The sequence below is a fragment of the Podarcis erhardii genome (assembly GCF_964252035.2).
Source record: "Podarcis erhardii genome assembly, chromosome: 6".
In the NCBI taxonomy this organism is placed as follows: domain Eukaryota; kingdom Metazoa; phylum Chordata; class Lepidosauria; order Squamata; family Lacertidae; genus Podarcis; species Podarcis erhardii.
The window spans coordinates 51,412,041-51,439,206 of NC_138510.1; the positions used below are offsets into that span (position 1 = coordinate 51,412,041).

At 45.1% G+C, this 27,166-nt stretch overlaps 2 protein-coding genes across 3 annotated transcripts; one reads left to right on the forward strand and one right to left on the reverse strand.

The window, feature by feature from the left end:
• Positions 1–1,998: 1,998 nt before the first annotated feature.
• Positions 1,999–9,746, reverse strand: DPH2 (diphthamide biosynthesis 2). Of its 2 annotated transcripts, none has more exons than XM_081865540.1 (7): positions 9,556–9,746; positions 8,736–8,905; positions 7,490–7,602; positions 6,799–7,019; positions 5,330–5,962; positions 4,230–4,412; positions 1,999–3,840 (listed from the first exon to the last, which is right to left on the reverse strand). In XM_081865540.1, exons 2-7 carry the CDS (start codon positions 8,886–8,888, stop codon positions 3,716–3,718), a joined length of 1,428 nt encoding a protein of 475 aa, XP_081721666.1. In that variant the 5' UTR covers positions 8,889–8,905; positions 9,556–9,746; the 3' UTR covers positions 1,999–3,715. The 2 variants fall into 2 exon arrangements, with proteins under 2 accessions (XP_081721666.1, XP_081721667.1); XM_081865541.1 differs by lacking the exon at positions 9,556–9,746 and adding an exon at positions 9,431–9,451.
• A 127-nt stretch (positions 9,747–9,873) lies between these two features.
• ATP6V0B (ATPase H+ transporting V0 subunit b) lies at positions 9,874–27,030 on the forward strand. Its single transcript, XM_081865617.1, has 8 exons — positions 9,874–10,023; positions 19,262–19,310; positions 20,324–20,407; positions 21,089–21,166; positions 21,878–21,947; positions 22,576–22,627; positions 23,818–24,008; positions 26,422–27,030. Exons 1-8 carry the CDS (start codon positions 9,957–9,959, stop codon positions 26,446–26,448), a joined length of 618 nt encoding a protein of 205 aa, XP_081721743.1. The 5' UTR covers positions 9,874–9,956; the 3' UTR covers positions 26,449–27,030.
• The last annotated feature ends 136 nt before the right edge of the window (positions 27,031–27,166 follow it).

Genomic DNA, 27,166 nt, shown 5'->3' on the forward strand with positions numbered 1-27,166 from the left:
ACCAAGCCATCTTATAGATTATTTATCTTGAATAGATGTGAAACCTTCACAATGCATATGGAAAGAACAAAGTACAGTTAGCTATATTAGGGGAAAAGCAGTACTCTGGTATTTCTATAGCAGTGGCCATGATTACACCCCGGTAAAGAGAAGTATCTACATTAATGCACAAAACAAGCAGTACTTGGCAGAGAATGTGCCTTCTAGGTTTGGGCATGTGGTACATTGCTGCACCTTCTCTCTTTCCACTGATTTCAGTGTTTCTGTCTGGTGTTCTTTGCACTGAAACATTCCTTTAAAAAGTAGCATTTTGAGGCTGTGTGCTATACCTTTCAGTTATTTATTTGAAGCTCTTACTTCCATGCTGCTTATCTAAGCACTCCACACTTTGCCTTATTAGGAAAGGTGTTGATCACTGGTGTGGTCATGGGCTGCTACAGGGCTTAGCATAAGATGTTGCTGCTTTCCGGAACCTGATACCTATGCAACTGCTGCCCAGGACCTTGACTCATGAGCTTGCATTGCACACAGCACTTGACCCACGTCTTCATAGGTGGTATAAGTAGAGTAGAAGGTACAAGCAAGAGACTGTAAGAGGCCATGGAACTGAATCTTACTTTGCAGCATGGAGCAAAAAGCAACATAATCATTACTCGCTTGTGCAAAAGACTGCCTGTTATACCTTTCTTGTGCTTTTTTTTTTTTTTTTGTCTGGTATGGCATGGCAGTTGGAGAATGGAATGTGTAGGTGATGTTCTGAAAATAGTGTTCAGAGGAAACAAACTTACGGAGATTAGGAGCAGTGCTCATGTCTAAACATGGCTTCTCCACAGTTATGCTGCATTTTGTAGTATGGTTTATGGAGTTGCATACTTCCTTGGTTATTCAGTATTCTTGTTTGCCCCACTCCTGTCTATCTTAGCCTTTCTGTCTATAACTCTTAAGCTATTGCTATGCGGTGGTCTCTTTCTTCACTTTTTGGACCATGTGTGAAGGGTAGAGGTGTGTGACTTCTCTACATAGCGGGTGACCGTGTAAAACAGGTATATGTGGTGCCCTCCTAATTATGATGGGCTACCATTACACCTAATGGCTATGCTGGCTGAGGCTTGTGGGAATTGTAGTTCAACAACATCTGAAGGGCCAATGGTTAGCCACCCTGGTGTAAAATAACTCACCTGGCAGCTTCTAGGGCCTTGGCCTGCTACAGTATGCCCCTCTCACTTCAGCAAACTATTATAACAGCAGCAGAAGGTGAGCAGGAGCACCAGGAAAGCAGCTATGACATGGTATAAGCAGTGTTATAAACAGAAATATGAAAGCTAGGAGCTAAATGGCAGCTTAAACTTGGGGTATGGGCGCAACAATGGAATGTCTAGGCACACTTTTTTGTAACAAGAATGCAAAGCCGAAAATGAATGAACTGCAGCTAAAATATTATGTTCATTTTTCACATGGTCTATCCTTCCACTGCTCACCCACTAATATTCTTGAGGGTCTCTTCTCCAGTCTTCAGAGAGTAGCTGGAAGTGGAGAGGCAGAAAGGGTCCTATCCTTCCACTCTGCAGTTTTAATCTGAAATCTTAGGCGCAGTACTGCACCCAGAGGTCAGAAGCTACTTGCGCTAACAGAATTCCCTGTTGCAAAATGTGCCTAGAACAATGGGAGTTTTGAACACTGGGTATAAGCTAGTCTTACTTCTCTGTACTACCCTGTGCTAATTTATGCTGTGCTCATTTCTGGAGGTTCCTATTCTACCAGTTACTATCTCTCCTTCTCCCACTCCCATTACTTTTCTTTTTTGCTGGTATGTATCACAAGCCCCCACCCCAGGGATCATACATACGCAGCCAGATACTAAGAGCATTGGCCAGATGGGCTGTAATGTGCACAGCATACAGTGGCCCTCCTATTATCTGATAAACAATTATGAAGTTGATTTGGGTGTATTAATGTTTCAGAAAAGTTGCCCAAATAAGGAGAAAGGAAAGATGCCAATGGATTTAAAATAGAACTTTATTTGGCATAGCAAGGCCTACAAGTAGTGTTTAAAAATGGTTTTTTTATTGGCAAATTATTCTAAGTCTTAAAAATGTTACTAGCTCTAACTGAAGTAGGTTCTTGACTTAAGGGATATACCCTTACCTGGTACATCTTGTACCTTGTGCTCAATGCAGTTTTGATTCCTGATTGGATGGCAGATGTTTACACAACACGGTGCCAGCTGTGTTATATTTTTCTTCTCTCTTAGGATATGGAATGATGTTTCTCCTTTCTGTTTGATAGGCAGTGTCATATAGTCATGTTCAACAGAAATAACTTTGAGCATTATATTGGATGTACACATCTAAGGATGTCAGTGACTTCTGCTTGTGGGTCGGAAATGACGAGTGGATAAACATACCCTATCCTGCTACTGGGAGGAAAATGCTAGTACAAAACTCTTTCACTAACACAGATCAACAGCCACCCCTTTCTTCATTCTGTGCTTTTAAACTCCAAAGAGCTGCAAAATATGTAACCTCCAGCTGAGCAGACAATGCATATTTTGTAGGAGTATAACTGTATGGAGAACTATTGGATTTCATTTCTACTTGTTTCTATAGGATGCCATTGCCTCTCGTGTTCTTGTGTGCTTCCCATAGGTGTAGGTATGTGGTTGCCCACTGTGGTAAACAGGATCCTAGACAAGATGGGCCTTTGGTTTAATGCGGCAAGGCTGTTCTTATTTATTTACTACATTTGTATCCTGCCTTTCCTCCAAAGAGATATCAAGGAGATATATATACTTCTCCCCATTTTACCTTCAACCCACCTTACAGGGTTGTAGTGAGTTGAGTGGCCCAAGATCACCCAGTGAGCTTCATGGCTGAGTGGGCAAATGAACCCTAGTCTCCAAAGTCCTGTTCAGCACTCTACCCACTATACTGGCTCTTTATCATAGGATTCTTATACCCCAGCTATTCAAAGCCTGGTTCTTGCTTCTGAGTCCTAAAATTCAGTTCCTCATGCTATCAGCAAATCTAACTCCTCGAGGATACAAAATCCTAGCCTCAATAGGAAAACTTTTCCCAACTTCTAGTTACACCTTTAACACTGGATGGTGTGGATTAGCTCAAGGTTCAACCAGAGTATAGAAACCTGCCCTCCTTCCTCAAGCGCACTCTTATCTGCTTTTCCCATGTATGAGAATATGGCAGAGGTTGAGCCTGGGCATTTAGGGGCAAGATTGGCTTTCAAGAGTGCCCTAAGTTTTAGCTAACTATAACTTCCACTTGCCAGTGGAAGCTGGATAAATGGGGATCTGTGGTATAATTTCACACGTGAATTAAGCTGCAGTGCTACACACCCCTGTTCCCCCAACAGAACCCCAAGTCTACTGTGCTGCCACTCTTAGCCCAGGGCTGCTTTATGTGCCCAGATAAACACCAGCACAATTGAGAGCACAGTGAGAAGAATAGGTTTACTTGGCTTCTTAACATAAAAAACACCATTTGGCAGAACTACTGTATTGTAGATGTCAGCCAGTTAAAATGTTGATCTATCCATCCACCAAGAGGAATGTCCAGGCCAGGGAAAGTGATATTCCTTGCCTTATACATGTGTCTAGTTATGGGTAGGAGGAAGAAGGTTGTGATAAAAACCATGTTTGGTTATCTCATCTAGATGCAGAAAGGGAAGGCAACTTTTTCTCAGCATGGCCCGGCTGGTACTGTCATCCAGAAGGCTCATCTTCATATGCAATGGCAATTCCCCGTCGTCCAGCCACGGCTTTTGTGACTGCTGACTGCCCCAGCTGCTGCTCCAGCCCCCGCCAGCTTCGTGACTCCAAAAATGAGGCTAAGACACACAAAAAATCAATCAAACAAAAACAAAACAGAAGAACAATGATCATAGCATAAATGATTTCCCCAAGCTGAATTTCAGACACCACTCTGGAAGAGAACAGAGCTTACAGTATATTCAAGATTATGGATGAAAGAGCCCATGGGGCCCACTGCCCCACTCATTACTGCAACTGTAAATGGAGGAAGGCGACTAGGCTGCTAATTGCTATTCTGACACTAGCATTAAACCTTTGAAACATTCACCACATAACAGACTTCAAAACAGCCATTTTCATCTCCCAAGAACAACCATTCATCACAAGAAAGGTCCTAACAGATGAGATTTGCCACCATTTGTGTGGACCGTTAACATAATCTGTTCCCGACCCCTCGGACACATACCTGCTGGGCTACTCTCAGCCATATGCATATGGCTGCGGCAGGTCACAGAAGTGCCAGAGCTTGGCTCTGGGTCCGGTGCTGTATAAAGACAAGTTGAGCGTAGCTCGCCGGTGATGAGTGAAATGCTGGGTTCACTGTCAGCCTCTGAAACCTTGTCTGGGAAAGGGGTGTGTTCACATGCTCCTGCAGGCAACAGCAAGGGAAAGAGTAATAGCTAAGCTTGGCCCATCCAGAATCATGCCCTGCTTTTACCCACCTAAGGATGATCAAGAGGTGCAGAATTAGCACATGGAAAACAGCAGTGGGTGGGGTTGGCATTGCTCGCCTGGCTTCCCAACATGCTGCTTGTTACTGAGAGGTTGGGGAACTTGATAAGGGCATAGCTACTCTGATGCTTCCTTTCCTGCACCTATACCACACTGAGCTCCCCACTGCCTTGCCCTTTCCCCTCTTGGTCACTGGCAGCAATGCATGGCATGGGGAAGCCTGGTGAGCAACATCAGCCCCACTGGCCACTGCAAGGTGCAACTCTTCTTTGACCACCATTTCATATGGCAAATGTGGAGAGGACTATGGGAGGTACGCATAGCCCAATTATATCTGCTTGCACAATGGAACTTCCCCACTTCCTCCTTTCCCAAATCAGCTCTGAAGGGTTAGGGGAACCTCTAGAATAGATTCAGGGCAAGAGGAGGGGGGAGTTTCATTGCGCAAGTGAAAGTCTTTGCACTGACAGGACATGTTACTATTTTGGATACAACCCTATGTATTTGAATTATCCCCAATGTAGAAATTGTTCCCTGCCGCTGGTCTGTCTTTGTGTGGGTGTAGGGAACTTTATGGTCATTGCTGCTGCAGCAGACTATGCCTTCAGGGCAGGCCCAAGAGCATTGGTAGAGCTGTGCAGCTTTTATGAGTCTGAAATTGCAATTCATCGTGAGACTCAAGTTATCATTATAATAAAGCAACTTTCAAACCCTTATGCCTGCAGAGAGAATTTTGGAAGTGTGTGACCAAACATAATTTCCAGAGTCTGGTGTGAAAGGAGCTCACTGGTTGTTGCCTCTACTCATTTCTCCAGTTACGAATCCTAGTATTACCTGGTAGGAGGTGACGGAAATCTGTGACATAGCTGCCAGTCCAGGTCCGTGCTGGATTGCATGCCATCTCCAGCTCGTAGGGTGTGACCACAGGCCGGTAGAAGTCAGCTGAATCAAGCAAAGAGTTCTGTGGGCAGGCTACCAACACAAAAATGTCCACCTCTAGAAAGTTTGCCAGCTTTGCAGGGTTGGGTTTACCCACAGCCAAGGTATAGGCCCGTTTGCCTGCCCGCTGAATGATGCCACGCAGATGCTCCAGAACAGACAAGTAGTCTGCCACACCAAGAGTGCCCACCACAATGCCCACTACTTGGGCATCCCGTGCCCGCTCCACCAGATAGAGGCGTCGCCTCAGGGCCCGGTTCACATCCAATGTTTCCCGTCGGCCTTGTCCTGTCTGAGGATTAAAGGAGCTGAAGGGACACCGGTTCCAGCTCAGCATGAAGTTTGTGAGTTCTGGGCCTTCACAACCCACGTAGAACATGGCATAGTTGTCAAGACCATGCTGACTGTCCACTACAAAGTGCCTCCCAAATTTCTTCACCAGCCCGGGAACTGGCTGAAGTTCCTTGTTATCCAGTTGAGAGAAAACTACATTGGGATAAATGGGGTGCAGCAGAGCGGCCAGGTTATCTGAGGGGAAGAGAAATGAAAAGTCATTCAGTTTAGAGACAATAACTGTCACATACGCCTCACTGTTCCAAATACTCAGCAGGCCTTTTCCATGGACAGGGAAGGGCCCTTGTGCTAGACACTAGGTTTAAAGCTGTGATGGGGGAACTCCTATCAGCCTCATGCAGCATAGCCAGTGGTCAGGGATGATGTGAGTTCTAGTCCAACAACATCTGGAGAGCAATAGGTTCCCCATCCCTGATTTAAAGGATGTAAACAGAGGGGAGTTAACTGAAAGCGAATATTACAAGGAAAGATTACTTCTGTGGTCCTTTAAAAGAGAACAACCCCTCCAGCCGCCAAATCAGAAATATAAATTGGAACATTCACAGGAGTATTGTTTTGAATTTTCTCACTTTCATAGAATCATAGAACTTATAAAAGCCTCTTTGGCAGGTATCTGTGCATTAACTGACCACATTCCTAGTTCATTCAAACTACAAAGGTGTAAACACTGATTAATTTATGTGGTTTTGCCTTTGAACATTAGCATGCAGGTCTATTAGCTTTGCTCTGAAGAATGTTATTGTTGAGGAAACTGCAAACTAGTATCCTAGTGGCAAATGAGGTGGGGAGCACAGAGAGAAATAGGCATTTCCTGGTTAATCCAGCCCTGAGGATAGTAGAGAGGGTTAAAAGCTGGGACTGAGTAACATTGGAAGGCAGATAAGACATAAAGGGCAGGACTGGCAAGGAGAGCACTGTTTGAGGTTAGAGGATGCCCACTGTAGCTTTTCCCCATCCTGGCCTGATGTATCTCTTGAATACCACCCACATTGTGATCTCCATGGTCTCACCAAGAGAATGAAAATAGGCCACTTCACTCAGCACAACCACATGAGCTAGAGGGTCTGGATGCAACTCCCGGAAGACTTCTGTGCAGCGCGCCACGTCTAGTTGTTTGCGGCCAAACACATGGAGCACGGGCAGCTTGCGGCAGGGACTCAAGCAGGCAGGGCCGTAGTGCACCACAGCCTCAGCGCCCACGTGCTCTGCTGCCACTTCATCCACGCAACAGCTAAAGAAAAGCAACAGCATTAGCTATGGAGGGCAGCTTTCCTCAAAACACCTACCACCTCTATCACACAGAAAAATGCTTCCTTTGTAGTAAATGGGTTACCATTGTAGAGACTGGATTTCCCCTGTCACCAGCTCACTCAGCATGCAAGGAGCCCCAAGCCTGACAGCAGATCGGAAAAATACTCTGTTACCAACACCCAAGATGCAGGAACTGGGGAGCAACTAATGATCCCAAAGTCCTACTCTCTTGTCATAAATAGTACCCCCACCCCAGCAGAGGCAGTCAAGAGACTGCTGACATATTACTACAGAACCCCTTGAAAATGCAAGCCTGCAGTATAGTCCTATGCATGTTCTCAGCACTAAGTTCCATGTTTTCAATGAGGCTTACTCCCAAGTGTCTATAGGACTATGGCCTCAGCTTCTATCATGTGTTTATGTGGAAGGAGGTTCCTGCTGTGACCTCACCTGCCGTATGATGTGTCCCCCAGAATGTACATTTTGGCACCAGTTGCTGCTTCCATCTTGCTAGCAAGGCTTGCTGAATCTGGCAAGAGTTCATCGGGAAACTGAAGAGCAACCTACAAAACAAACCCAAGATAATTATTCAGCACATGTCCACTGTACACAGCTAGCAGTACTGTGGGTTTCCTGGGGAATTAGGCTTTGAAGAAAAAGGTCCCATCCACATGGACAGGATTTTTTCTTGTAAGTCTAATTGCCATGGGGAGAGGGGTTTGAAGGGTGAGGGTGGCAGCACTGGGGAGAGGGTTAATTTACCCCCCCCCCCCATCTGCATTGTGACTCCCTCAAAAACCTGCATACTGAGTGAAATGAATTTCCTCTAAGCTTAACTGCAGCAGGGAAGGGCAAAGAGCAAAAGCAAAAAAATGAGGAAGAATGGGTGGGGAGAGAGAATAGAATGGATGGACATACATGTGTAAGCAGTGATGTGGGTTTGCCAGTCAATTCTGAACTGGAACAAAATCCTTCAAAAATTAGGACAGTGTGAACAGGGCAATATGTGATGCCCTAGAACACTAGCTTTCAACAGGTGGACTTGGGCCCACTGGTGGGTCACGGCCTGATCCAAGATGGGTCACAACAGGAGCATAACCACCGTGCAAATATATGATAAAAGATTAAGAAATAGTTTTCCATATGTATGTTGGGGTTAAAAGTGTGTCCTGGGTCTGAAAAGGTTGAAGAATACCTGCCTTAGAGAAGGGTCTAATTTGGTATTTTTATTTTACTTGTATTTAGCAAACAAGAGCTAAAAACTTGAAACTGCCAAGTTTGCCTAATGCTGTATTTGCAACTGGCATCCATTCATTGTTGATCATGACCTTATGAAACATATTTTTTCCTTGTGGAAAAATAAAGCACCAGAAAGTCCACCTCACATCACTGGTGAAAAGGAAAAGGTAGGGGGAGAAGAGATGTGCCTTGGGCGGCCTCAGCTCTCCCATCGCTGGCATGTTCCCCCTGGGAGATATGGCCCTTGGGGGAGGATTCCACATCTCTGCCTTAAATACTGTAGTGTGTGAGCTGCTTCTACATATTTATTTGTTTGGTAAACAAAACTTTTTAAAAGTCCCCCATATTTAGTGCCCCAATACTTGATTATTTGGGGCGGGGATGTCCACTAACTCTAGGGGAAGAACTGACATTCATGCCTGTAGCTTTCTGGCAAAAGGGCAAACTACTGTCTCACCTTAGTGAAGCCATTATCAGATACAAATGTAGCTGCTCTCTCCAGTTCATAGAACTCTTCCAGCCTGGTGGTTGGGGGACGTCCACTTGCTTCTGCAGGAATCACGGCACGCTGCATAACCTCAGCACCATCACTGCTGAATGCTGTTGCCATGGTGGCCTATATCCAAACTACAAAAATACAAGGTGATGCTCGTCCGCATAGCAATATCCCACTACTAGCAAGATGCTGGATGACAATGGTCCTGAGCATCAGTTCTCCAAGGTCACATTTACAGGATCATATTCTATATTAATCAGTAGGGAACCGACATAGCTAAAACCCTTTGTATCCATGCTTCTAATCACTAACACTGATTAGAATGCCTCCTTCATTCAGAAACATGCACTGAAATGGGTTTGGAGAGAGACAAGAAAATGGCACTGAAGCGGCTTGGGAAACAGAAGAACTCAGGAAGGCTCCTTACACAAAGACAGACCACCGGTCTCTCTAGTTCAGCGATAGGCAAACTCGGCCCTCCAGAAGTTTTGAGACTACAATTCCCATCATCCCTGACCACTGGTCTTGTTAGCTAGGGATGATAGTAGTTGTAGTCCCAAAACATTTGGAGGGCCGAGTTTGCCTATGCCTGCTCTAGTTCCATGTTGTCAAGAGGACTGACTGGCATTTCGGGCAGAAGCATTTCTCAACCTTACCTGGAACTGCCAGGAATTGAATCTGGAACCCCTTTGCACACAAAACAATTGTATCCCCCCGCCCGCCTGCCCGCCCGCCATAAGAAACATTAACTACTGTGCCCCATTACTGTCACTCTACTCACCTAGAGGACCCCCCAACATCCAGCACATGGCCACCAATACACTTCCTGGGTGGGGTTAAAGGCACCCAATGAGAACGCCACGCTCCTTTCCCTATCGGAACGCGTCTTTTTTCTATCGCTTCGCTTCTCTTTCTCTCTCCTGCGTCATTAGCGGGAAGCTTTGCAGCCAATAAAAGATCCCGACACAGCAAGGCCCTCGGAAAGTAGAATAAACGGGAAGCCTATCAGCGCGGTGCATTGTGGGGGTTGGAGTTTCGCCTTCCTCCCATCCGACCAATCATCCCAGCCGGCGAGAGGCGTCAGATAAACTTCGTCTGGTCACGTGGAGCGTGGTTCCCGTCATTCTGTGGGTCAGGTGATTCCCGGTCGCGTTCAGTCCGTGCTGAGGACTCGCCGCCGCCATGTCCGGGCTCGCGCTGCTGTATTCGGGACTGGGGCTGACCGCGGCCGCCACTATCACCGGCATCGGTTAGTGCTTTGAACGGGGAGCTGGGAGCGCCGCTGCGAGGGCCAACGCCGCTTTGCCGAAGTCCTCCTCTCCCCTCCCTTCGCCGGGACTCTGTGCGGTTATACGCAAAGGAAATGGCTGTGGGAAATGGCTTGTCGTGGGGGGGCGGGGGGCGCGAGGGAGCACCCGGGGCGCTGGGGGTGGGATGCCGCCCTCCAGGCTCAGCGAATGTTTTTGGGTGCTTCTTGATCCGCGGTGCTGCCTTGCCCTCCCCTAGTTTGCCCGTCAGGCTGTTCTCGGGGTTGGGGGGCGAGGCGACACCCTGCTGAGGGGAGACTCGCATCCTCCTGCTTGCGCGGGGAGAGCCGTTTTGTCTTCAGGGGGTGGTCCGGAAGATACTGTACTTGGTTCTCCTTGTCCATGACCTTCTCATAGGGAAGGTTTCCGGAGGGGCCCTCGCATGTGGGTTTCCCACGGCAGGCCCACCTCTTGTCGTTCTCCACATCCTTGGTCTCAAAAATAAAAATAGTTTAAGAGACGACTCCAGACTTCCACCATATTGGGCTCTGTGGTGCTCAGTTTGCTTCCTCATCTGTGAAAGCAGCGAAAAGGCGAGGGGTGGGGAAAGGCTTTCTTAATGGCTGTTCAGTGCTAGTTGTGAATTTTGATGCTGTGCACACCAATGGCATTTTGATGTCTGAAAGTAGATCAAAAGAAGTGCATTTGGAGGAGCTTTCTAAAAGTGCAGTGTTGTTTCCTTTTTTTATGTGGTGAAATTTGAGCAAGGCCTAGAGGCTGTAGCCTTGGAACCAGGGGACCTGTGGCAGAGTCTGAAGCTGCTGTCCCTTGGTTATCTTTAGTATCAAAGCAATTGCACTTTAATGAACTCCTGACTAGCTATGTAAATGTTTATACATTGACAGGATTACTGGGTCTTAATGTTGATATATATCTTTTCCTTCACTACCAAACATTGATTTCATTGTTCATCATGGTTTCGATGTTAACCATCCTAGCATTGGTAAGAAGTTCTGCATGTTTTTGGGTGAAGGAGACTTGGCTCACCAATAGCCTGGATTCATTCTTGCTGGAGAGATATTTGCATTTTCTGGTAGTCTCTACATTTGTTCAGGTGATAATTTGTTCTTGGTGAGCCCATGCAGGTATGCTGTGTCCTTATTCTAAACAAGGAACAATTCAGAAAGTCCTCCATCATGAGTTGAATGACATATTTGTTCTTGTATTGTGTGGTTGCAATTTATTGGGAACCAAAAAAGTGTTAACACTGTTGGGGGAAATGTGATGAACCATGCAAAAGGTGCACAGTGGACTCTCCCCCCCCCTTCAGTTTGTTTTGTCAACAAGCTTTGGAGCAGTTGTCCTACAACAGTCCTGTCCCAGCTCTCTGGGAGCTGTTGGTGGCTTCAACTGGATTAGCCCAGCTGATTTGGTTAAGACTTCACCAGTCAGGGTTGAGGAATGACAAACAGCAAACTAAGCTCTGACCTTCTGATTCAAACTCAGTTTCTTTAAGGTCATTTTACCAATTGGACACAGACCTTGCTTAGAAGCAGAGAGTTTCTTACTGGTTCCTGTTGGGACTAAGCAGTCTGCTCACGTATACCACTCTACTCAAACAGCACTCCATTTCCTTTTCTCCTTCATTATATCTTATTTGCAGCTAGGGTTCTTCTGCCCCTCCCCTCCTCTTTTTGCTACTTTCCAGTGGTAAGTATGACTCTTAGTTCCCCTTTCAGATCAGCATGGATGGGAAGAACAGAACTTCTCCTTTTCTAGCCATGATTACTACAACTGTACCAGGGAGGACGTTAACATTTTCCTTTCTTTTCAGTAGGATGTGAGCATAGATGCCTCATGGTGGGTCTCTGAGTATCGCCCTGTCTTGGCTTCTGTGGACCCTGAACCAAGCATGATTCTGTTATTACTCTGGGACATTCATGCACCTGAGCTAGGGTTTGTCAGACTGGTGGCTGGGGACTGTGGCCAGGAAGGAATGTGCTCCAAGTCATGAGACATCTGTCCCAAAATGTGAGAAGCTATTTGACCTATAGATGGGCTACATAGGTAGAAATACCTTACCCCATCCCAATATATATCTGGAAGGGACAATGAAGAACTCTTTCCTATAACAGTACTTCAGTGTTCTGCCTCATGACTAAACTTATTGGAGAGGAAGCAGAGCGGAGCACCACTTGAATGAATAAATGATGTATGTAACCGTACTCAGGGGGGGTAGCCTGTCATTTGACCTTGCTACTATAGGGAAGAAGCAGTGTGATGAATGGAGGTTTATTCACTGTGCTGTCTCTTCTTTTTTATGGTAGCTTTGGGTAACTGTTGTTGCAAAACAGTGACTTAACTTCTCAGATGTGATTGAATGATTAATAACTTTGAAGAGTCTTAAAGGTTTTGGATCTTAACCTTTAGGATCACAATCTTTAATGTGAAGGATTTACTGAAATATTATTCTCTCTAGGTTTTATGCTCGAAACACTGTTACATTTTTATTTTTTCATCATTGTTAAACGATTAATAAGATCAGTTGTACAGGCCAGTTCTCAAAGCATCAGCAGAATCATGGCTTCACTGGTCAGTTTGCTGTTGTGCCAACTCTACTTTGTGTAATAAACTACACTTAACTTGGTTTTCCATAGTGTCTGCTAACAATTTTGGGACTTTGTATGGGTTATCTGGGGGGCGGGGAATTAATTTCCCCCAAGAATTCTTGTAGCTTTAAAACTTTTTACATGCACTGCATACAAGGGTGTCACTCATGTCTTTTGGCAGGATGATGAACCATTTGGTCTTGGACTTAGAGGTAGGATAGGTTTGTGTTGCTTTTTATACTATCTGGCCCAAATTTTAAGAGGGCTCCTGTACCTCTAGAGTTTTACAGAAAGTAGTATATTTTCATCAATTGCTGCAGCACTGCGTTGGGTAAAACAACTCTGAAAAAATGCTACCTGTATTCTGAAATAATGCATTCCAAAATAGTATTGGGCCTGAAAGTGGTAGTTTGCTTCCTTTCTTTTCAATTGCATATTCCATCCTTGCTATGTGTTATATACTTGTAATATAAATCAAGGAGGAGAAAAGTGAATGACTACTACCGCAATGGTAAAAAACATTAATTGTGACACTTCAAGCAAGAGACAAAAATCTGGAGCTGGTCCTATTGGAAGTAATATATCAAGATCAGCATTGTGGATCTGAAAAGTAGAGACCAGAATTCTGGGTGGGAATCTTTAGCCCACTTTTTGTTAGGCCTCACAGGGTGTCATGGAATTTTCTCCCCTTCTGAAAGTATAGAAAGAGACTGTCCAGTCTACTGAGTGTATTCTCTACTGCTTATAGTACAAATTGATTTGGAATATAGAGAGGGATTGTCCTAGCCAGTATCCACTGAGAAAGCAGTGAACAAATCCACATAAGGACAGGAAGCTTCTTTTGCCAGCTCGCTTCACACTTTTCTTGTGAAGAAAAGTAGAGGTGTCCTTAGGGTTCATTTTTGGCCCTTGGGTTCTCCTACAGTATGTAAAGAAGATCCTTCAAGCAGTGTGAGTAAACTACCGTTCAGCTGTGCTTTGTCTTATTATGCCTTTCCATTCCTGTATTCCTCCATTGTTGGGATGCCTTCAGATACCTGATTGCTGACTTCAAAGTTCACATTGTGTAATGTTTCTGAATGATGCTGAGGGTAGCTAGAATTACTGATATGTTTTCCTACCATGTTGTAAAGACTTGGGATGGATTACAAGAACCCCTCTTTTTTAGTAAGGTTCTTGCACTCAGTGGGATATGCCAAGGTTGCCCACCACCCCAGGATGTTTTATTTAATGCTGCTTAGCATGAAGCCATTGGTAAGGAGAATTTTGAGCTAATATTTGCCAGATTTAAAATTTACTTGTAAATAGGTATGCATTAAAATATAGCTTTGGTATAATATAATAAAAATATAACTATATTTTATGCAATAAATTATTATAACCAGAGAAAAAGCTTTAATTTATGCTAGTTGATCTAATTTTCTACATTAGAAAGGGGGACCATAAGTTCTCTTATTGTCCCATTTATTTGTCTGCTTTTGCTTAATTTTACTATTTCTCTTTAATTTCGTTACTGTAGCAAGATACCAAACTCTATCAAACCATTCTCATTCTGTTGAAATGATTGGAAAATACCATTTCACTTCCAAAATATATATTTTGGCAGCAGCTAATAAAACACAAATAAATTTCCATGTTCTGATCTCACATCTTCATTAGGATATTCCAGAAAAATTATTAGCAGATTTATAAGTATGTGATATGCAATTATAATTATATAAATGCATCTAGTGGTCTTTCCTACCAAATTCCTAATTTTGTCTCATGTCCATCAGACATTAATATAAGCCTCAACTGTTTCCCCACATTTCCAATATATTCCACTAATGTCTTTGGTTATATGTTTGGTGAATATTTGAATATAATTTGATGTGGTATCTTTTATAAAATATATATATATATTAAATTGAATATAATCTGGAGCTTTGGGCAGTGATGTTATTGGCATAACACCAAGCTGTATATGTTGTTAACTAAATGAACGGGTACTACAATTTTGGTTTTAGTTAACATTGACACATTTTGGTGGAGTGGATGGTTAAACAAACTAGATTTGAATTTAGGCAAGTTGAAGATAGTTCTGGTAGATAGTTCTGGACTGGTAGCAGCCCTGCCTCTATTAGACAGAAGTGACAGTCACCGCATCAAACTAGTTAGGTGTCTAGAAGTACCGTACCCTTAAACCCTGTCTTATTTTTTGACAGGCAGGTTTGGGGGTTTCCAGGAACACCTTTAATCAACTACATCTATTGTGTAGCTGTGTAGCTTTCTGGAGAGGAAGGCTCTAGCTATGCTTTTTGATATTTTGTAACCAGTACTGTAGTATGGATCTTCCAGAAATTTTTGAATTAGATACCTTTCTGGGAAACTTTCTTATGCTATTAGGCTAATTTACACTGTAGATAATTCAGTTTGTGTTGGAAACTTTTATTACACTCCCAATTTAGCATGTTCATTTTTCTAATATATTGTAAACAAAGCAAAAAAACTTGGGCATTGGCAAGCTTGCCTGTGTTTGCAGTTGGCATCCAACTCACAAAATGGGGGGAGGGGGGGATTCCACAGCAAAATAAATCACTGGTAAATTTTCCATTCCACATCTTGGTTTGTAACTGCCGGGTTTGACTACTTTTTGTAAGGAAGACTGCATAGTGCAGTTAATACAAAATGGCATCAGATTATATCTTATGCTAACTCTCTCAGTGTTGGTGGCATGGCTTGGCAAGGAAGGATGCTATTCTACACTCACCTCTTCTCCAACCTTCACCTGGGTTGCTCCAAAAGAACACTTTGCCTTCATGGGGCCCCATTCCCCCCTTGTGCATAGACTATTAACCTGCACAGCATACAAATTTGAATAGATTCTGCTCCTAGTTCTTACCTAAATGTCAGGAAGAGTGTAGCTCTCCCTGGGTGTATATGCCCATTATCTCTCTCTCTCCAGTGTTGCTTTCAAAGCCTGCGTGTGCAGGAAAAGGCAGCAGGCTGTCGGCTCCTGGTGCCAATTTTTTCTGAGATCAGAGTCTGCTGCTGCTGAGTGAAGGGTCTGGAGTTGGCAGTGCCTGGGGCTTAAAGCTGTCGCTTGGAGCAGGCTGCACACCTATGAGCAGATAGGCTTCTGCTCACGGGGATGTGAATATGACCCTGATGAGCTCTGAACCATTGAATAGAGTCTTCAGTTTCATGACCCACTTTCGTCTGCTTCCCCATACTGTACATGGTTAATTCTACCAGACTTGTTTTTGGTGTGGTGTATTATATCTACAATGCCTACTGATAGCGACTTCACACCCTCTGTTGAACTGCCTTGTTGTCTAACACTTCCTAATGTCAATGCTATTTTTAAAAAATAGATCAAAGGGTCACCCTACTTGCATTCTCTCTTTAGTTATTCTCCATGGGAGCCAATCTATCCTTTCTTCCCCAGTTCTGTGGCTCATTTGTTCTCTATCCTGCCCCATGATGCTCTGTTTCTGCAGCCTTGCTCTTTCTTTCTCAGCTCCTTCCCACCTCTGTCTGTCTTTGTTTTTTTTCACATTGTCAGGCTCACAGGAGGATAGTTCTGCCTAGACCTTGCAAGTGGAACATTTGCATCCTGTGACTGTCCCATCATATTCTATTCATATATCCCGAAATACAGTTCCCATCATCATGTCATTGACTCATCTTCTTCCACTCTGCTTCCCAGTCTGAGGTTGTGGGGTGATTTTCCCTTCCTGTCTGCAGTATGTGATACTGCTAACTTTTTCACAGCTGGTTTTCTTCCCCATGCATGTTCTTCATCCAGCCCTTTAAAAGTAGAAAATGGTTTTTGGATGAAAAAAGGCCCCTAGAGCCAAGATTGCTGTGAATGTGAAGGTACAGCATTCTTGCTTATCAAAGAATGAAAGCTGCTGGGGATCCTTTTGGTATTGTTAATAATAATAATAACATTTATCAGTCACTTTATGCAATAAAAAGTCTCAAAGCAACTTGACAAATTAAATTACAACACCATTTAAAGCCAGAAAAGTTTAAAACAGCGAGAATATATAGTACATAAAATCCACATTCATCAACAAATTAATAAGGACCAAGTCCTACCCACGCCACTAAAAGATGGGCACCACCATAGGAGGCAACATTAATTAACCAAAGGTCTTGGCTTGCTGCACCTAAAAATTGACAAAGATGGTGACAGGCGCATCTCCCTAAAAAGAGCATTCCACAGGTGAGGCGGTTGGGAACATCACAGAAAACAATGACTGATTATAAAAAGACTTCATGAATAACTGCTTATTTGGGTTGGTCACGAGTAGTGTCACAGATGGATGTGCTTCAGACTGCAGCAGTTAGATAACATTTTTCATAGCAATGCCCATTAGGGGTACCACAAAGGGGCCGTGTCCTTCCAGTTAGCTGTGTGAACATGGGGATTTTATTTTTTATACATAAACATAATATTTCATTGAATATTAAACTAAGAAAGATTTTCATTTATACGTACAGAAAAAATGGGGCGTGGGCAGAAAAGCGTTTCCATTACTGCACACAGTAAAATCAGCAAATCTATAGACATAGATTCATTAAGCATTATATTAAATCACCCTGCTCCATATTTATTTTAGGAATTGCAGTACATCATTTCTCCTGAAAGCCGACATTTTGGCTAGATAAGATGATTCCCAGACTGTCACTGTTCCTTCCCTGATGATATAGATTGTCCTTCCCATTGTTTGGCATAAATCAACTTTGCAGCAACCAATAAATTTGAAATCAGCTCATGCAATCTTTCGCATATTCTTCTGTTACATAATTCAAAAGAGGGAGGATCAAATGGACCTCACCTGGAGTACTGTGTCCAGTTCTGGGCACCACAGTTCAAGAAGGACACTGACAAACTGGAACGTGTCCAGAGGAGGGCAACCAAAATGGTCAAAGGCCTGGAAATGATGCCTTATGAAGAACGGCTAAGGGAGCTGGGCATGTTTAGCCTGGAGAAGAGGAGGTTAAGGGGTGATATGATAGCCATGTTCAAATATATAAAAGGATGTCACATAGAGGAGGGAGAAAGGTTGTTTTCTGCTGCTCCAGAGAAGCGGACACGGAGCAATGGTTCCAAACTACAAGAAAAAAGATTCCACCTAAACATTAGGAAGAACTTCCTGACAGTAAGAGCTGTTCGACAGTGGAATTTGCTGCCAAGGAGTGTGGTGGAGTCTCCTTCTTTGGAGGTCTTTAAGCAGAGGCTTGACAACCATATGTCAGGAGTGCTCTGATGGTGTTTTCTGCTTGGCAGGGGGTTGGACTCGATGGCCCTTGTGGTCTCTTCCAACTCTATGATTCTATGAAATGGCAGCTACATTTCATTTTATCAGTCCCACTAGCATTTCCCAAATTCTCTAGTTCTTATACAATTCCACTACCTGCAGAGAAAATGTTTTTTCCCCTGATGCTAAAAAGGTACCCAGTATCTGGTTTACACATTTCTGTGGCATAAGATGCCACTGAATTGCCACGTTATAGCAGTTTCCCCTTAAATTCAAGCACAACGAAAACATTGACCTTTCCGTAAATAAAAATGTCTGCACTTCCACAGAATTTTTGTAAGTTTCTTTTTCAGTTTGTCATAAAAGAATTTGACCATATGCACTAATGGAAGATGAAACAAGAGTGGTTGGGGTTTTTTTAACCGGAGTTCATAGCCATTATCTCTCTGAACATTGCATTTTCTTTTTGTAGAGTCAAATTATGAATATAGGGATAAAAGGCCATATTCTTTGCCTCCAAGATACCTGTGACTTCTTTATAGGCGATCATAGGAGATCTTCGTTACATTTTTACAGTAAACTGAAACTTTCTAAATATTGATAAAGATCTAAATCACTTGTTACCCAAGCCAATGTATTGTATCAGGAGCTGTTGTTTAGATTTTGAGGATAGACATAGACAAAGATACATTAATGATAGGTGGAAGGGTTACATCTCTTGAGTTTTTCTATAACTGCCAATTGTGCCATTAGGAAGCTTCCATCATAGCTACACAGAACATCCTGCCCATACATTGGTGGCTGTTATCTTGCCTTTGGTGAGCCTGGCTTCTGCACGGGCCTGACAGAAGTCGAAAGTGATTGTTTGAGGTCCAAGGTGTTGTAATCCTATGTGGGTCAGTGCTGCAGCACTCAGAAGATAGAGTGAGGTAGCCAGTATGGTACCCCAAATGTTATTTTTGCCCTACTGACTGGAGATGATGAGAACTGGAGTTGCACAGCATCTAGAGGATGCTCACATTGGCTACCCTGGAACAGAGAGGGGCAAGACTTCCTGTTAGTGCTGAAAGGATTTTAAAAAGTGTGCTGGTAGGAAGCCTGTAGGATAGGATTCCTTTTCTGTCTCTTATTTCTAGTAAGTAGTAACCTTTTGGGTCTTGTTAAACAGAGCACAATAGAAAGGAATAAGTGATAGTTTTCCCATGAAAGAGGTGATTTGGAAAGGGGCAATTTGTGGTGTAAGCTGTATGAAGACTATATAAACCCTTTCTGCTCTCCCTGTGGGAGATCAGCACCGGTTGCAAGGTGTGAGCATCACAGATTGAGCTTTGAGGAGACCAAGACAAAAGGCGGAATCATTCTGTGTTTCTCTTGTTTTTCAGGAATCTGCTACACAATATTTGACCTTGGTTTCCGTTTCGATATAGCATGGTAAGATGGCACTTTTTCCTAGAGGCTGGGGTTGGAGTAGCATGGGGAACAGTAACTTATTGGTGTTTTCAGCAATATATCGGGGAAGAAAGCATGAGGAAAAGCAGTAATTTCCCTTCGCATTTTCTTTTCCATGCGCGTTAATTACTGAAAGCCCAACAGTGCTCTGCTCTGAGGAGTGGTAGGCAGGCAGACATTTGCATGGTTGCTTCCACAGGCAGGCCGTGTCTCCCACCCCCTTCCCCTGTTGGTTGACAACAGTATTGATGGCAGTGTCCCATTTCACTAGTCAATGCTGCTAATTGCCTCATTTTGCCTGCAGGTCAGCTGGCTGCCTCTCCTCTTCCCCTGCTGTTGCAAGCCACTTGTCCCTGTGCTTAGCTAGGTTACAGGCCCTGTGCTGCTCAGATTCTGTTGGCACATCTGCACACACATCTTGAACATTTTTGGAGCACTTTTTTCTGTGCTTCTGGACTATTGCTTGGGCCTGAAAACAGATGCTTCTCCATGTACCCACTAGTCTTAATGGTATAGGATTAGTAGTCTTGAGGACTTGCTGTGACCCATATCCTGCTTCTGCTAGTTCAAGAGCTAACCAAAGAGTGCTGTATTGAACAGCATCTTAAGAAAGTATCAAGCTCACCCTGCTTTCATGGACCTCCTTTCCTGTTGGCTAAACTAGCCTAGTGTTGCTTGGGCTTAGCACAGCTTTTCTACAGTGTTGTTTTGTAGTCCAAACTATAACAAATAACACCTTTCCTCATGGGTTATGAAGTCTCCTAGTTACTGCTGAAGAGGCAAGGCCTTCTGGCTGCCACCCTGGGCAGCAGGCGTTAGTTCTCTTTTACCCCTTACCAATTATGCAGGATGGGTAGACTGACCTGACCAAGTTCTGTCCAGAAATGGGATGGATTGGTTTAACTAGGGCTGCTTCTTACCTGTGGGTGTTATGACTTGATGCTATGATGGAGAAAGGAATAGAGTATTCATAAGGTAATTCCTCCTATGTACAGGTTCCTGACAGAGACCTCGCCATACTTGTGGTCCAACCTGGGCATTGGGCTGGCCATCTCATTATCAGTGGTGGGTGCTGCCTGGTGAGTACTTCATCTCTCCCAGCCCCTAGCGATCTGTTAATGGACATCATTCCTCAACCAATACTGCTGAGCCCTACTTTAGGCTTCCATTTTGGGGGGTTAGTCCCAAGGCACAGTCTGAGGGCACATGATGCAGCCACTTCACCAAAGGTCTGTGTCTGGAGGGAGATCCCCAAACTCTGTCTGGACCCTGGGATTGTCATCTGAGACCCTTTTCTGCCTGATGCATCAAAGGCAGACTCAAAGAGTGGTGGTGAGAGAACAGGCCTTTTCTGCAGCTCCCCAACTATGGAGTGTGGCAGCAATTCTGTCATAGTTCAAGTACCGGACAGATACAGTTTTGTTTCCCTGGGCATTTGGGAAGCACCAATGATTGGATATTCCCCTTACTCTGCCTGCATTTTTAATATGCTTATGTGTTTTCATTACTGTATTCTATTATTTTTGTAAATCACCCTGGGAATTTTGGGATTCAATAAACCTAACCTAACTTCATGTACACCACCTTGACTTCTATGATGGAAGAAAGTCAAGATATAAGTGTACTTAAATAAGTGTAGTGCTGGGCATTAATGAATAATAAAATGATTTTGGCAGGGTGCAATCTAAGCAAGCCGCCCCCCCCCCTTTGCTGCCTATCAAGTACCACTCCTCTAACCGCTTCTGTAACTATTTTTTCAGGGGCATTTACATTACTGGATCCAGCATCCTTGGCGGTGGTGTCAAAGCACCTAGGATCAAAACGAAAAATCTGGTCAGGTGAGCGGACCCCCTTGTTCAGCATATATTCCACAGGTATAGGTACTGCAAAGTCCAAAAGCTCACTTGCCCATCCTTGATATGCCTTGTTTCCTGCTGCACAGATTTTAAAAAATTGTACATTCCTGAATTGGCTTCTGTGTACCGTAAAATCCTTGTGAGAGCTAGGCATTGAGTTTGATCCAGCACAGGTGTGGGGACCCTCAATGCTTGCAGGGCAAAAGATGGAACTGGGCACAGCAAAATACAAAGAAAAAGCAAATAAATAAAATCCCCTCTAGTTCAGTACATTACCTGTTCCTCACCCCTGGCTTAATGGGTGGGGTGTGAGAATAGGGGTGTGAGCACCTTGTGGAAGGATCTGCTTTGGGCCGGCGCTGCCTATGCTCAGAAACACTCTGCCTTAAGTGTCAAGCAAAGACTTTAAACAAATGAATCAGCTTTACTTTTGGGGGAACAAGGTGTGCTCTGAAACTTGCTGCTTCCTTGGTTGCCTGGTCCTTCTCAGGCTGCTGCCTCATCTGCAAGGTTACCACCTCATTCCTAGCTAGCCAGGGGAAGGAAGGAGGTGGTTGGGAAGCCAAGGAGGGTCCCAGTGGTAGATGCGCCATTGGAGGCCAGCCCATTCCTCCCTCTCTCGTTCCCTGGTCCCATGCCCACATTGTCACCCTTGAGATGTTGCAGCTGCTAATCTGTGTTTTCTCCTGGCAGCATCATCTTTTGTGAAGCTGTGGCCATCTATGGAATCATCATGGCCATCGTCATCACCAACATGGCTGAGGTAATGGGGCAGGGGCTGGCTTGTATGGGAGGGACACGGTTGTGTGCCAAGTCTCGCTCTTGGCCATGCTCCACAGTGTCTGATTTGAAGGGAACTGAGCTGTTGCCAAACGGAGGAGGGCAAAGAAGGTAATCAGAGAGGTATTGATGGAGTCCAGGCAACTGTGGAGCCAAGTGCTATGCTGGGTAGAAGCCCAGTTGCAGGAGGCAATCCTGGCTCATGCCTCTGAGCAAAGGTTTTCTATCCTTGTAGGGGAGAACAAGCCCTGACTAATTGCTCTTGAAGCAGGGGCTGGTATCAACACAGGGACATAGTATTGACATAGAGAGAAATAGGAGTTATTTTCACCTGGGATAAATCCCACTACTGAGCCATAGATTGCCCAAGACCTTGGAGCAAGGTTAACCTGCATCTGGCAGATGTTTAGAGTTATGAGCTTATGAGGAATGAGGCACCTTGGTGGGCCGCAGTCCTCTCAGCTCCCTTTCCCCCTGCTGTAATTCTGAAAAGGGTACGAGTTTATTTCAACTCAAGTCTGGATAGTTCCTATCTACAGTGACGTGCCTTAATGCCACATCTAATGTCTTTGTCAGAGACTTGCTTATTAAAATCCTTCCTTTCCTTGCAGCAATTTTCGGGCAGAACCCCTAAGGCGATTGGCGCCCAGAACTACCATGCAGGTAGGCTGGGTTTGTGGGGACTGGGGATAGGCAGGCATAATGGTTCTTGCCCTTGCGATATCATCAGGCGCCCCTTGTTACGTAGGAAACCTAGGAGGCTGTCTTATAGCAAGTCAGCCCATTGGTCCATCAAGGCCAGTGTTCTCGACACTGACTGGCAGCAGTTTCTCAGGGGCTGCCAGCCCTACTTAGATGCACCAAAGATTGAACCTGGAACCTGCTCTATCTCTGAGCTGCAGCCCTTCCCTAGTTGAATTGTGTCTTGGCACAAGTTCACCTGCAGTAGGACAGCTTTTTTCCAATAGGCCACCAAACATTGTCTGACAAGCAGGGGGTATATGTATTATCTCCAGTTGATTTTCTGGCTTTGCAAAGCTCCCTACCGCCATGTTGCCAACTATATCTGTGCTGTCACCCTGGGGTGGTGAGTATATCATCTTTTGTCATCACAGAAGAGACCGACACATCTTGACATGTTTGCTGGCAGCAGCTGTCCTCTTGGATGGCTATAGTGTCAATGCTATTCTTGTGGCATGCCACAGATGCAAGCCTGAGCGAGGTGTGAGCTGGGCCAAGATGCTGTCTTTGGCTGTATCCTGTCCCAAAGTCTTTAGAATTGTGACATCTAATACCACCCTGTGGCCTGGGAGGCTTTCTAGTGCTCCAGAAATAACTAAATAAATAGTATATAGCCATTGTTCTGCTTAGATAGTGTTGCTGTCACCACTCTTTGCTTTGCTGCATTTCCCCTGAGTGAGTCAGGAACACCTTTAAACTTTGTAAATCTGAACCCAGTAGTCTGGTTCATGATTAAGGTGTGGCGAGGGAGGGTGACAGGGAGAGCTTTCTCCAATAAATAAGGAGCCCTTGCACCAGTTGCACTAAATTCCTAAGAACTGGTTTATTTTATTTGTGGATTAAAAGGTTTGCATATAGAAAGCAAGGGTTAATATACATAACATGCACCTAAGGAAAAATTGGTTTGTGTGTGAGTTTGGGAGGGAAATTGTTACAATTTCTTGTTACCTTATTTCCATCTGCAGATAATGTATAACAAGGACAGGCTTAGAGGAAAACAAAAGGGCCTTCATCCTAACGGTCTCTGAGGCCAGTCTTGTCAGGCCTGCAATGATCATCAACTGAAAATATAACTGGGTGCCGCCCATTCCTAATACTCTTTCCTCCCATAGGTTTCTCCATGTTTGGGGCAGGCTTGACTGTGGGCCTGTCCAATCTCTTCTGTGGTATATGTGTGGGCATTGTGGGCAGTGGTGCAGCATTGGCAGATGCCCAGAATGCCAGCCTCTTTGTCAAGATCCTCATCGTGGAAATCTTTGGCAGTGCCATCGGACTCTTTGGAGTCATCGTGGCTATCCTGCAGGTGAGTCTCTCCGGCCTTGCTATCCCCAGACAGTCTTGCCCATTCCCACCTCCTAAGCAGAGGTAGAAGGAAGAATTTAGAGAGGATGAAGGTTTGGAAATGCCAGTAGTCATGCCTAATAATAATAATAATAATAAATTTTATTTATATCCCGCCCTCCCCAGCCGAAGCCGGGCTCAGGGCGGCTAACAACACTAAAACAATACAACATTATAAAACATTATAAAAATGAGTTAAAAACAAAATTAATGGCAACCATAAGCTAAAATCTTGAAAAGATTGCCAAAGGAGGGAGTCAGGCTGCGCCCTAACAAAAGGCCAGGTGGAACAGCTCTGTCTTGCAGGCCCTGCGGAAAGATGTCAAGTCCTGCAGGGCCCTTGTCTCTTGTGACAGAGCGTTCCACCAGGTTGGAGCCGCAGCCGAAAAAGCCCTGGCTCTGGTTGAGGCCAGCCTAACCTCTCTGTGGCTTGGGACCTTCAAGGTGTTTTTATTTGAAGACCGTAAGTTCCTCTGTGGGGCATACCAGGAGAGGCGGTCCCGTAGGTACGAGGGCCCTAGGCCGTATAGGGCTTTGAAGGTTAAAACCAGCACCTTAAACCTGATCCTGTACTCCACCGGGAGCCAGTGCAGCTTGTATAGCACCGGATGAATGTGATCTCTAAGCGAAGACCCCGTAAGGAGTCTCGCTGCGGCATTCTGCACCCGTTGGAGTTTCTGGGTCAGTCTCAAGGGCAGCCCCACGTAGAGCGAGTTACAATAATCCAGTCTGGAGGTGACCGTCGCGTGGATCACAGTGGCTAGGTCAGGGCGAGAGAGGTAAGGAGCCAACTGCTTAGCTTGGCGGAGATGAAAAAATGCCGCCTTTGTTATAGCTGCAATCTGCGCCTCCATAGAGAGGGAGGTATCGAAGATTACACCCAAACTCTTAACGGACGGTGCTGGCACTAATTGCACCCCCGCAAGAGATGGGAGTTGCCCCCTCAGTCCCAAGTCGTCCCGTCCCAGCCAGAGGACCTCTGTCTTCGAAGGATTTAACTTCAACCGGCTCCCACGAAACCATCCAGCCACAGCCTCCAAGCATCTGATCAGTGTGTCTGGGGCCGAGTCCGGGTGGCCGTCCATCAACAGATAGAGTTGGGTGTCATCAGCATACTGATGGCAGCCCAGCCCAAAACTCCGGACAAGCTGGGCGAGGGGGCGCATAAAGATGTTAAAAAGCATCGGGGAGAGTATTGCACCCTGGGGCACACCACACACCAAGGAGTGGCGGGATGACAATTCCCCCCCAAGCGCCACCCTCTGTCCCCGACCAGAGAGAAACGAGCGCAGCCATTGAAGGACTGTGCCCTGGATCCCCACGTCGGCAAGGCGGTGGTCTAGGAGTTCGTGATCGACCATGTCGAAGGCTGCTGACAGGTCTAGAAGAATCAGCAGCCCCGACCCGCCTCGATCCAGCTGCCTGCGGAGATCATCTGTTAGGGCGACCAGAGCCGTCTCGGTCCCATGACCAGCGCGGAAGCCGGACTGGAATGGATCCAGAGCTGATGTTTCATCCAGAAACCTACCAAGCTGTTCAGCAACCGCTCTCTCAATCACCTTACCCAGGAATGGAAGATTCGAAACCGGGCGGTAATTGGATAGATCTAAAGGATCTAATGATGTTTTCTTTAAGAGCGGGCGCACCACTGCCTCCTTCAGTTCCCCTGGGAATGTCTAGACTGCTCTTTGCAGATTAGCGAAACAAAAAAGAATTTCAAAAACTAATTTGTTCCTTCAAAGGGGCTCTCATCTACTCTTAAGTTGCGCCCAATATTTACTGGTTCGGTAGGTTAGGTAGTTATCTCGTGGTGCTGGTGTTGCTTTAAGGAATCCCCAAGCCATCCCTGCTTCAGGGCAAGGAAGAGGCAAGGCCTTTAATGGGTGTGTGTGGCTCAACCTTCAGCCTTCTTCAATGACAAGAAGCTTCCCTGTCCATAAGATCTACTATGGCTCTGTCTCTTCAGCCTCCCTCTCCACAACTATTGCTCCTCACTTTTGGCTGCTGCTCTGTGCACCTGTCCTGAACAGCCATATTTCCTCATGATCATGTACAGGTGGATGCATTTGCAGTGTTAAAAAGCTGCTACATGCGACAAATATGATAGCATGCCCAGTTTGCATTTCACAGTCTGTAATCAGTAGTTAATGGTTTACTGTGAAGGCACAGAAGGCTCCCAATTTGCTCCTCCCTTCTAGTCAGCAGGAGCAACAAATCACCATTCCTGGCCTGGGGGTTGCTGTTTGTTTCACTCCAAACACTCTTAAGCCAAAAACAAATCCTGGCATTATTCTTGTCAATAGTGGGGGTACGTAGGGGAGCTTAATTCATGGCCCCTGTGTTTTCTTACCTTCTCTCCTTTTTGTCTTTTGCAGGTGTCTAAAGTGAAAATGGGCGACTAAGCCCTTTGCCACCAGCCTGTCTGCCAGCTGCAGACTCTGTACATATTTATTTAATGTCTTCTGTTGGCTTGGGATGGAGCTTGGTGTATAAATTTATTCCCGTGATCTTTCCCTGTGAGGCCGTGGAAGAACCTGACCAACTGATGTGTGTGTGAGAAAGAATCTGTCCTCCTTTCCTTCCATCCTTTCCTGCTCCACTTCCCCTGAAAGAAGGGGCTGGATGGACCTAGGAGAAGGAGCCTAGAGTCTTCCAGCCCTTGCACTCTTTGTGGCAACCACTGCCAACAGCAATGCCATGTTCTGTGAAATAAACTCATCCGTGTCCCAAGTAGTTTCCCTTCCTTGTGCGCCCCGTGCTGCTGTGCCCCTCCTGCTACCCCGGCTCCTGCTGCCTCTCACAGTCCACATTTTCTGGAACAGCCAGTGGTACTGGCTGAAGATTTGGCTCTGCAGGCTATGGGAGGTGCCCTCCTAGGTACATCTGTTCCATACTGAAGGGGTGCATAGGAGCTAAAAGTTGTGATTTTTTGAGTTCCCTGAAACTTCACAAATGATTGGTTAATTAAAATTAATTATGGGAAATGTCTGGTACTGTGATTAATAGTTGCTGTTTCTCTGTGGTATGCCTGCTGTTCATCAAACTGCTCAATGCAGGGGTGGGCAAACTTCAGGCTTATCTGGTTGTCTTTGTTTCTTTAACTGGAATCCAAAATCTACT